The sequence below is a fragment of the Camelina sativa genome, chromosome 5 (genome assembly GCF_000633955.1).
Source record: "Camelina sativa cultivar DH55 chromosome 5, Cs, whole genome shotgun sequence".
Classification (NCBI taxonomy): Eukaryota; Viridiplantae; Streptophyta; class Magnoliopsida; order Brassicales; family Brassicaceae; genus Camelina; species Camelina sativa.
Window position 1 is genome coordinate 785,454 of NC_025689.1, and position 11,991 is coordinate 797,444.

Here is an 11,991-nt window from a genome sequence, read left to right on the forward strand (position 1 = left end):
TTTATTGCTAAGGAAATAAGTTGATTAAGAAAAATAAGTCATGTTAATTAATTTTGGTCCGTTCAAGTTTCTGATGAATTTGGTCCGTTCAAGTTATTGATGAATTTGGTAAAGCATTGTCCATAAATTTATATTAAAAATTGATTTTTGCTTTCCCCAATATATACTATTCATCAGTTTTGGGAAATATATATACATTTTATTGCTAAGGAAATAAGTTGATTAAGAAAAATTAGTCATGTTAATTAATTTTGGTCCGTTCAAGTTTCTAATGAATTTGGTCCGTTCAAGTTACTGATGAATTTGGTAAAACATTGTCCATAAATTTATATTAAAAATTGATTTTTGCTTTTCCCAATATATACTATTCATCAGTTTTGGGAAATATATATACATTTTATTGCTAAGGAAATAAGTTGATTAAGAAAAATAAGTCATGTTAATTAATTTTGGTCCGTTCAAGTTTCTGATGAATTTGGTCCGTTCAAGTTATTGATGAATTTGGTAAAGCATTGTCCATAAATTTATATTAAAAATTGATTTTTGCTTTCCCCAATATATACTATTCATCAGTTTTGGGAAATATATATACATTTTATTGCTAAGGAAATAAGTTGATTAAGAAAAATTAGTCATGTTAATTAATTTTGGTCCGTTCAAGTTTCTAATGAATTTGGTCCGTTCAAGTTACTGATGAATTTGGTAAAACATTGTCCATAAATTTATATTAAAAATTGATTTTTGCTTTCCCCAATATATACTATTCATCAGTTTTGGGAAATATATATACATTTTATTGCTAAGGAAATAAGTTGATTAAGAAAAATTAGTCATGTTAATTAATTTTGGTCCGTTCAAGTTTCTGATGAATTTGGTCCATTCAAGTTACTGATGAATTTGGTAAAACATTGTCCATAAATTTATATTAAAATTTGATTTTTGCTTTCCCCAATATATACTATTGATCAGTTTTGGGAAATATATATACATTTTATTGCTAAGGAAATAAGTTGATCAAGAAAAATTAGCCATGTTAATTAATTTTGGTCCGTTCAAGTTTATGATGAATTTGGTCCGTTCAAGTTACTGATGAATTTGGTAAAACATTGTCCATAAATTTATATTAAAAATTGATTTTTGCTTTCCCCAATATATACTATTGATCAGTTTTGGGAAATATATATACATTTTATTGCTAAGGAAATAAGTTGATTAAGAAAAGTTAGTCATGTTAATTAATTTTGGTCCGTTCAAGTTTCTGATGAATTTGATCCGTTCAAGTTACTGATAAATTTGGTAAAACATTGTCCATAAATTTATATTAAAAATTGATTTTTGCTTTCCCTAATATATACTATTCATCAGTTTTGGGAAATATATATACATTTTATTGCTAAGGAAATAAGTTGATCAAGAAAAATTAGCCATGTTAATTAATTTTTGTCCGTTCAAGTTACTGATGAATTTGGTCCGTTCAAGTTACTGATGAATTTGGTCCGCTCACGTCATATTCTTATATTCTAGTATTGCCTTAATTAGGTGAAGCAGAGGATGCACATGGCCCATAGGAAAATTGTTAAATTTTGGAAAATGGTATACATATATGATTAAAAGTTAAGTGGGAAAATATAATTAATTGTGTAATTGCTCAAAAATAATAATAATAATGCAATATTTTTTCTTCATAACCATTGGGCTATATAAACATGGCATGATACATTGATAAAATTCACAAAATTAAAGGCAAACATCATCAAGGATAAGTAAGTAGCTAGAGAAATGTCACGGAGACGAGTTTGTGAGACGCAGTATAAGCTTTCCGTCCCGCAAGAACGATTCTGGGACCGTTTTGTCCGCAATTGGACTGTCATTTGTAATAAAAAACTTAAAGGTATATATTATATAACTCTCATACTCTTATAATTTCATATATGTTCATAACTCTAATATATTCATTGTTTTTGTTGGCTAGACCTTCACCCATCTGCTCACTCGACTCATACGGAAATTGAGTCATTGGATCACCAGATGAAAACCATGAAGCAACGGTTCGTCAAACCTAAATACGTTGGAGGCTATAAGTATATTGCAGCAACTACAAAAGTTATTGACAGCGAGCCTAGTGGCTTGAATTGCCTCATAGTCGTCACTGCGGAGTACGAAAAGAGTGGCCTTGAGCTCAGAGACCTTGAAGAAGTCAGACTCCTTGCACATTATATTAATGTAGTAGCTTATCATTGCCGTGTTGGTGATGCTCGCGATTATCCCAAGCCAGTGCGTCTTAATAATGGCACCGGCCCGTCAAATCAATCCATGCCATAATCGAAGGAGGGTTCATCTATTTTATACCTAGAGTTTATATAAGATGAAATAAATAAATTGAACCCGCCCCCAATATATATATATATGTGTGTGAGTATGATACGATTCTTCATAAGGAAGTAAGTGAAGAAGAGGATGACGTGGATAGTGATAAAGACTCTGATTGTGGAGGAGGCTTGGCCGTTACGGTATCAGCTTAAAAGAGCTGTGAAGCTCTTCTTCCTCATTATGTTGAATCTGGGTTGTTAAGCTTCAAGAGATGTTCTTGAGCTCCTGAGTGATGTGCTCAGGTTTCGATCTATGTTGATCTAGCTTCTCGGATTAAACAATCAAACACTTCTATTTCTCTTTCTGATTCTCGATTACAATCTCTGTAACTCTTGGATCTATTTCTAATTGAATACCGTATTGCTTTACATTCGCGATAGTTCTACAATCTAACAGAGTATTGTATCCTCTAGGGTCATGTCCCTATGAGTTGAATCTTCTCTAAATAAAGTTGTTACGTATTATATGCATGAGTGTTTCAAACTATTAACTAAATTCACAATTGTCTACTGCTAAATATGATAACTGAACTCAGAACCTCTTCATCATTTCCTAAGGCGAGAAGTTGCAATTTTGCAAACAAAGACATGAGTTTTATTACCATCATCATCTAAAGACTGTTTTGACAATTCACAGGTGGGCTTTTACCTGTATAACTCACACCATCACAATAACCTTTGCTTTAATTCAATATCTACAAGACAATGAGATCAAATAAGACACAAAGACACAGAGACTTTGGATCCTTCTTCGACACTCTAAGCAAACCTAAAACTAGAATAAACAGACTCCCCTTTTCACTCTCTGGTGGCAACACACTCCACCAGCGTTGAATTGAAGACTGGAACCAAACTGAAGACAACTTACATCCACCTCTTTGGCGGATGTCTTCTTAGAGTATATATAATTATTATTTAATAAAAAAGGATTATCATTCATATTATATTATATAGTCTTTAATTCTTTTATGTTAAAGATAACAAAACCCACCTACGTCAAATGCAAACACAAACACAAACCACCTAACTTCGCATCTCGGTGGGAGGATCCAAGAAAGAAATCGAGAACTTCTTCATTAAACGTGAACTGTCCTCTGATCCGATTCAAGATTTACGATTGTACCTTCATCATCCAACAAAGACTTTGAGCTCATTTTCTTGACCTCTTCACTCGAATATATGAATAACTTCTTTGCCATTTTACAGAACTCACTGCACATTCAAGAACACAATCGTTAAAACAAGAGAGGGAGAGAAAGCTAAAGACTTAAGAAAGGGGTAGAGAGAGAGAGAGACTTACTCCCACGGATCGTCTCCTACAAGCATCATGTCACCTTCATCATCTGTAAACACAACAGCCCATTTGTCTTTTGGACTAAGCTCTCCTTCAATCTCAAACATTTTCTCTAACTCTTTGATTAATTCGTCGTATGATCTTAACAATGTCAAATCAACCGCGCGTCCAACCGCTGTTCCTTGCATTTGCACCTTTACAAATAACTTTTTTGAGAAACAACAAAGTTTGTCTCTTTTTTGAGTTTGAAGTGAAGAGTAATGGTTTGTTTTATACCTTGGTTCGGCTTCTTGTGGATGTTTGTTGCTTCTGCTCTTTTGTTGAGTTCGACGAGTTAGGATCTTGACACTTGGTGGTAGAATCAGAGTTGTTTGAATTCACACTTATTATTTGCTTTTCAGGAGGAATTGGAGCAGAAGAAGAAGGCTTGCTCGTGAGATCGAATCCGAACAGCCTACAGCAACTTGTGCCCGGAGCCTCGGTTGTCTTGCCTTGTAATCCGCTTGAGAACACCGAATTGTTCAAGTTCCTCTCGGTTGCTGGATCATGGAACAACAGTTTGACTGATGGATTAGACTCATGGCTCTGCGAGAAGCTGCTCAAGTAAGTAGAAGCTACAGAACTCCCTGTGATTTCTGCAATGCAGGACACAAGTTTCATAGTCAAAAGTATATGAGAAAAAGCAGTAAAAACTAAAAAGTAATTTCTCACTGTTTTTGGTTCTTGGTATGGTAATTTTTTTTACAATACATCAGACCTGCAGGTTAACTCTAAAAGGTACCTAAAGTTTAGTATTGAAGGTACCTGAAACTGATGAATCAATTGGTCTGGACCGTTTGGACTTTGACTGTGGTTGCGTAGGAGCAGAGGTTAGCGCGGATGGTGAGAAAGGCTCGATCTCCCATGATGAAACCTTATTTGGTCTTTGAATAGTGGATGGCTCGTCCCATTGGATCTAAATACAGGAAAACCAAAAGATTCTCAAGATTTACTAGAATCATATGATATATCATCTCTAGAGAATGATTCTAAATTCACTTAACCTGCAGTGACCTCCATTTCGAAGCTGGCCACTGAGAAGATAGATCTCCACTACCAACAATAGTACCTGTAAATCTGAAGAATGAACCAATCTAAAATTCAGACAACAACTACAATCAAGAAATCAACAAAGTGACCAAAGAGGAATTCAGAAATATACATTCTCTCAGGAGACTCTTCTCCTTCAAATCTCATCCTAAACCGCATACCGAGAGCAAACCCGTTCTTCATCGCCACCATATACTTGTTCACACTGATTATAAATTGGCTTATCCTGAAGAAATTAAAGTCTATATTATTAAAGCCTTAAAGCCTTTCACTAGCAACCTATATATATAAGATGCATAGATTGAAACTTCACCTCGGTTTATATAACACAATAAATATAGATTTTGTATTAACAGCATGAGAAGCTGTAGCAAGAACTCCCAAACGCATACTCTGACTCGAAATAACGGATGCAGGCATCGTACTTTGCTGCCTAGCTAAACGTCTCACACCAACCCGTAAATCCCCAGTTTCACCCCTTAAAACATCATAAAAAGATTACTGTAAAGCTTGTGAACTTTAGTAAAAGGATCAAGCTTTGTAGATACCTCAAGAACACAAATGCATCTCCGGCTACAAGTCTTTTTGAGGTTACAAATGTACTCCAACCTGTTGTAAGTAAATGCCTCCTCGGTTGACCTACATCGAAATAAAACAAACTCAATAGACTCTTAAACCTCTTAGATAATAGAGACTCTCTAAAATAGACTGTTACCTCTAAAAATATGCTTAAACCTCCATTCATAGCCGTGAAGATCTTTAGCTACAAGTTCTTGAGTTGGTGTAGGTTGTGTCATATCCTAAGTAATGAAAATCAAAAATCAATTAGATAAAATTCAGCTAAGAAAAGGCCAAAATCTGAAAAATGGGAGATGGAATGATAAAAAAAAGCAATTTAATTACAAGAGAAGGCAAACACTCAGTGGCGTGTTTACGAAGGACAGAGAATCCACCATGAGTGCTTGTATCAGAAGCTGTTAGAATCTTCACAAACGAATCAACCTTTGGTTTAGCTGGTTCGACTACAGGTGGATCAAGGCTTGTTGGTTCACTTTGCTGCAAATCAAAACCCAAAAAAAAAAAATCAAATTGACTGAATTGTTGATAACATATTAATTCAAAAATTCTTATTTTTTTGACTTACATCTTCTTCAGGGTGTAATGTGATCTGAGCGTAAACCTCATCAGTCTCATGCTCTGCTTTTAACACAACACTAAGAACACGGCAAAGTATCTTCGGAGGAAGATTAAAAACTGGTATCTCTTGATCAACGACTCCTTGATTAGTCGAAGCCACCAACTGTTACATAATAAAAAACATTCAATTCTTAAAATTGAGAAAACAAAAAAGGAACAATTTTTTTGAGCATTTAGGGATACTATACATACTTGTTCCATGTGACCTTGAGGAAAATAGAAAACTCGTTCACCATAACGAGGTACTTCAACAAGTGGCCCTGCACAAGCTTTCCATAGCTCCGTGTACAATTGATCATCTTCATTAGTCCCTAAAAAATTCCCCCAAGAGAAAACAAAAAAAAATCCAACCTTTCAATTTCAAAAGCAAAATTCGAAGCTTTAAAGTGGGTCTAAGTTGTTTAGCTCGCTAACAACAAACCCACGGATGTGAGAAAGAACTAAAAAAATGTTGACTTTTTTTTTCCACAAAGACAAGACAATGCTAGAAGAAGAAGAAAAAACTCAAACTTGGGGAGAATTGAAGTCAAAATTGAATTCACCTGATCTTCTGAAATCAGCATCCACTACTACATTCGCCATCGAACAAACTCACATGAACAAAGTAAAAAAAAAAATCCAAGCTTTACACAACGGGAAGAAACTAAAAATCGAGCTTCAAAGGAGAAGAAAACGAAAGACTCAGAGAGCGTTATTATTAATTAACCCATGAAAGAAGAAACAAAACAAGAAGAAGACAAGAGAGAGTCATCAAAGAAAGGGTAAGAAGAAGAAAGGCTTAAGTAAAAAAAAAAAACAACAAAAGAGAGAGACTAGACACGACGGTTATGTCTGTATTCAATCCATTACTGAACACATAATAAATTCATTACCAAAAGCACAAAATTGTGATAAGGAAAAATTAAATTCTCTTTCTTTCCTTTTTTTTTTTCCGGGTTTTTCTCTTTAGCTTCTTTCAGTTTCAGTTACGAAACCGCTCATCTTTGCCTTTTTGTCTTCCTTCCTTATCATCTTTATTTCAAACTCCGTGTCGTTTTATCTCTTCACTCATAAACTGTTTGCCGTTCTGTTTCTTGAGTTTTTTTAAAGAAACGTATATGGTCAATTAAATTATTGTGAGAAAGAATATGGACCGTTAATGACACAAATTGGTTCTTGAGTTTTTTTAAAAGAAATGTTACTACTAGTGAATTTAGCTCACTCAATCTCTCTCATGTCTTTATCAAGAGGCTAGTCAAAAAATAAGGCAGAAGTAGCTTCATTACCATAATAAGGCGCGTGAAGCCAAAAAAAAAAGAGATGATGTTTATAGTTTCCGTTAGGACGAGTTTTGTTAGATTTTGACGGTACCGTTACTTTCTAGCTTGTGTCTGGAACGTGGCAGGCAAACGTGTTGGCTCGTGAATGTACCAGGCAGAGATTTTTGCCAACTCATCATCATCGAACGTTTTATGGCTTAATCAGAGAAGAACTTTGGTATGCGTGCGAGTCTTTTTTTTTTTTTTTGTTCACGTGTTAATTCAACTTCTCTTTCTTGCTTCTTGCTTCTTCTCTTCACGCTCTAATTGAGATTTGTTTTGCATATTATGAAACTAATAATAGTTTTGTATTAGTGCGAATCAAAATTATTGTAGTATTCTTTAGAAGTCGATCGTCATTAAACACAAACATCAAAAATATTCTACGTTGATTTCAAGTTTACATTATATAAAACCAACAAGTTTTAATAATACGAGTATGATACTAAAGAACATAAAAAGTGGATAAAAAATCATGAAGAAAATCATGTTTAACCCCACCAAATCATGTGTGGCTTTCATTTTATGTTACTTCGAAGAAACATTTATACGAGTCAATTTCATCATATTACTTTATAAATCATATTAACAATTATTCATATATCTTAGTGACATATCAACAACATAATAATATGTGAATTTCAAACAATAATAAATATGTGAAAATTAATGAAAAAGACGATGTATAAGTTGGTCCGACACGTCAGAGGGAAAGGCAATGGCCATGCTGTATTGGACGAACCACAAATAAACACGCGTAGACTGTATTAATTTCAGACGCTGCTCGATTACAAAAGGACATCTCTGTTCTCCCTATTGAAGCTGGTCCAGTTGGTTTTCATAATGTACTTTAACTATACTGTACTCCCTCTGTCTCCCAAAGATTGAAGTTTTAGAGAATTTTCTTTATCTTTTAGAGATTGATGTTTTAAATATTTTTAATAAATTTTTGTTTTAATGATTACTGATGTTGTAGAGTGTATGGAGTATAAAAGTGAAAAAGTGAAAAAGTATTAATAGAATAAATTATGAGATTGTCATAAATAAAATAAAAAAATCATCAGAAAAATAATAAATTATAAATTAATCATATATTCCCTCGATCTTAATATGTGTGTAAAATCCTAAACTTCAATCTTTGTGAGACAGAGGGAGTATATACTTGTTGACTTGTTGTTAAAGCAAAACAAAGGTTTCCACAACTATAACCATATGTATATAGTTAACTTTTTTGGTAAAAAAATAACACTAATATGTATATAGTTAACTCAAGATGAGTGATGTCAATGTACATTTTACTCTCAAGTTGTAAATATACTTCAACGCACAAAGGTAGTTTTTACAGATAATAAACATGATTAGAATATAGATAAAGAGAAAACGAACAATAAAAAGTAGAGGACCGTTTGCTTCAAATTGTTGGTTGGGAATATGATTATTTAAAGTGGATGGGAACGCACGGATGGGAATATGATTTATTGTATTGTTAATTGCTTAATTAGTGGTGCAATGGAATTCATTTCACAACAACAATATTTTTCTACTACTTTTGCTGTAATTATTACTTTTGCCCATTTCATATTTTTGGGCAATTATAGTTAATCACTCGTTTAGTCATAATCGCCACTTCGATGAATAAGAATAAAGGTATATTCGTTTTACAGATATGCATGTCTCAACTAACTAGATCGTCATCGGTTTTTTTCTTTAAGTGATCTTATGAGAAAATGACATCATATCGAATATAGAGACTTAAAAAAATGAAAAATTATTACGAGTAAAATATTAAAAAGAAAGTTATGGTTATTTCATTGGTTGTTTAAAATTAATATAGCTGCAGTAAAGAGAATCAAATGGTTGGCTTAAGTTAACAACACATTCAAGAAAAGAAGATTTTATTCCAACGGCGTATCTATTATCTTGAATACTACTATTGCACTAATTTTTATCATTTTTTTACTTAAAAATACTGACTTTTAAGTCTTCTAACATATTAAAAAAAAATTAACTGGTTGATTGGACATTACATGTTTTGGGGCTTGAGAAATATCTTCCACTATTCGTTTTCTATAAGTACAAAAATGATTTAAGATTTTTTCACTTGTAGCTAGAATCTACCAAAAAAACAGTATCATCGTTTATTTTAGATTGACATTTCTTACTTTTATATTAGTAGTTATTATGCTAGTATCATTTATGGCTTTCTTCCTTTAAAGTTTTTTTTACCACTATTTATGTTACTAATCTGATTCAGTGTAGTTTTTTTCCTCTCACACCCGCACGTTAGACGGTTGGAGGTTGGACATACATATTTCAGACTAGAATTAGCAAGCAGAAATATAATTTAATTATGTGAGAAAAATGACCCTTCCTTTCACGTAAGGTGTAAGGTCACTGCGCTCATATGAGAAACACTGCGCTCATGGACCTTAGCTAGTAAAAAAATACATCATAAAACAAGAGATTAAAGTTGGGATCAATTATAATAGGTTTATCTTTGTAACCCATCGGTGCAACGGATCCGATCCATTTATTCGGTCAGGATTTAGAGATTAGATTCCGTGTATTTTTAAACTGCTACTTGTCAATTTATTTACATCTCTGAAGAATGCGTTTGGATTCACGCTTGCTTTGTTATGGTGGACCGGGAAAACTTAGGATCTCTCTATAGTTTAGTCAAATTAGATTCGCTGCCTCCAATACAAATTAACCTAGCTCATGCTTCGTATATATTACGTACCAAACTTTTTTTTCTTTCTTTCCAATCGGTACGAATATATAAAACACATATTAGATGGATTTCTAAATTAGTGTGTTTCATATGATCATATCAATGAAAACCAAATCGTTTCTTGACATGTGTTTCAAGTTTCGACTATCTTCTATAGCATAAATTTTTTTACTAAAAAGATTATTAACATGCCAAAAATTTACCGTGATATTACAAAAGAATTTAATTAATTCCATTCTCCATGAATGATTCAAGTTGGTTGCACTTGCACGTACTTGACCAATGCACATTCCGATAAATGTTTTCGTTTGACAAGTCTTCATTATCGGGAACAAATTGGTGTTATAAATTTTTTTTTTTTTTGGACAAGCGCGGATGAAATATTATCAGTTTAGCTTGATCACATGGGGGAGTAAGCTACATATTGGCATGTTCCGACCAGCTTGTTAAATATGTTGCCACAGAAATATATAATAAAGTGCAAGCGATTTAAAAATGAATAATTAGTACGAGGAGACATATGCAAATCAAAAAGACCACTCTCTATCTCAACTTCTTATAATGTTCCTGGTCGAGATTAATTATATAGTAATTATAAAATGCAAGTTTATGCATGCACATGATCTGAAACCTGGATCAATCTGAAGTGTGATCTCACAGACACACACATGTGGAAACTTATACAGTTCTGATTTTGATTTTATTATATGGTTTTAATCACATTTAGTACACGATGCAAACGCAATAAATCACGTATGCTAGCTATTAAGTACTAACTGTTATTCACCTATATATATAGAACAACAATTTATGATACATCAGTTTCAGATATGAGTTCTCAAAACTTAAACCCTACTATGGCATTTTGGAATATGTAATTTTGCAACCAACGATCCTTGATCATTATATAATGAAAGAACTCACCTAAGCAATTAAATTTAAAAAGCATTTAAGCCTTTTATCAATTTCTATTATTCATTCAACATTTTAATCCAATTGCATAATAATTAAACATCAAACACATGTTTGTTATGCACTAGCAGTAGCAGCAACAACATGTTGATTCAATAGCAACCATTCAAATCCCATTATAGAGAAGACCACTGAAATCCTATAAATATAAAATAGTATAATTGCAAACCTTTTATCAACAATAAATAAAAATACGTAAATTCTATAATTAAAAGTATTTCGTTGAAGGGGTAATCTCGTAACAAAATCGTCCGTACGACTCCAACTATTTGAGATCCGTTCGACTGAGGATATATCATTATCAAGAATAGTATAGTAGTTCGTACAATTTTTTTAATGATCATTTTAATTCAAATTCAAATAATAATTGAAAGCTATTAATGGATGACCCAAAAAATAAAAACAGAAAAGAAAAGAAAAATATATAACATACATATACATATAATATCAGTACATATTCTACTAAATTCTAACACTGTATAATATTTGGATATTAGATTACCACAATTAACATCAACAAAAACAATTATTTCCACGATTAATGTTACAACAAAGAGACATAGAAAGTTAAAACATAATTTTTCCTAGAAGTAGAAAGAAACACATTAAAGTTATTACATGAGGCAACAAACCTAAAAGTTGTAAAATGAAAATACAATTTTCTCTAATCTTTGTTTTGTGGTCTCTTTTTCTTCTTTTTTTTTTTGTGTTTCCCCGCTCCATGATTAGCCTCTTTTGAAAATTTATTTGTAGGAAATGGACCAAATGGTAGATATGTATAAAGGAACGGATTCCTAGTACTTGTTTGTGTTTATTTTATTTACCTTTTCCATTTTTTAAATTAAAATAAAGGTACCTCACACATGTTTGACAAAGGATTGGTCAAATTTCTTTAAATAATTAGTGGACAAATTAAACATTATTAGTAGCCAAAGAAGAAAACACTCCATTTGTTTTTTTCCTTCTAATTCGTAATATATAACTAATATTGTGATGTCTCTTAATAACATAACGTCGGACGTCGGTAGACTCGCTAACAAG

General features: G+C 32.5%; 2 protein-coding genes across 2 annotated transcripts; one reads left to right on the top strand and one right to left on the bottom strand.

Moving 5' to 3' along the window:
- LOC104784658 lies at positions 1,749–2,738 on the top strand. The gene is made up of 2 exons (XM_010509702.1): positions 1,749–1,891; positions 1,973–2,738. Exons 1-2 carry the CDS (start codon positions 1,780–1,782, stop codon positions 2,320–2,322), a joined length of 462 nt encoding a protein of 153 aa, XP_010508004.1. The 5' UTR covers positions 1,749–1,779; the 3' UTR covers positions 2,323–2,738.
- On the bottom strand, positions 3,036–6,920 carry LOC104784659 (auxin response factor 11-like). Its single transcript, XM_010509703.2, has 13 exons — positions 6,492–6,920; positions 6,142–6,260; positions 5,897–6,052; positions 5,656–5,808; positions 5,468–5,552; positions 5,301–5,391; positions 5,066–5,230; positions 4,865–4,978; positions 4,707–4,779; positions 4,468–4,618; positions 3,940–4,298; positions 3,670–3,857; positions 3,036–3,581 (listed from the first exon to the last, which is right to left on the bottom strand). Exons 1-13 carry the CDS (start codon positions 6,529–6,531, stop codon positions 3,446–3,448), a joined length of 1,830 nt encoding a protein of 609 aa, XP_010508005.1. The 5' UTR covers positions 6,532–6,920; the 3' UTR covers positions 3,036–3,445.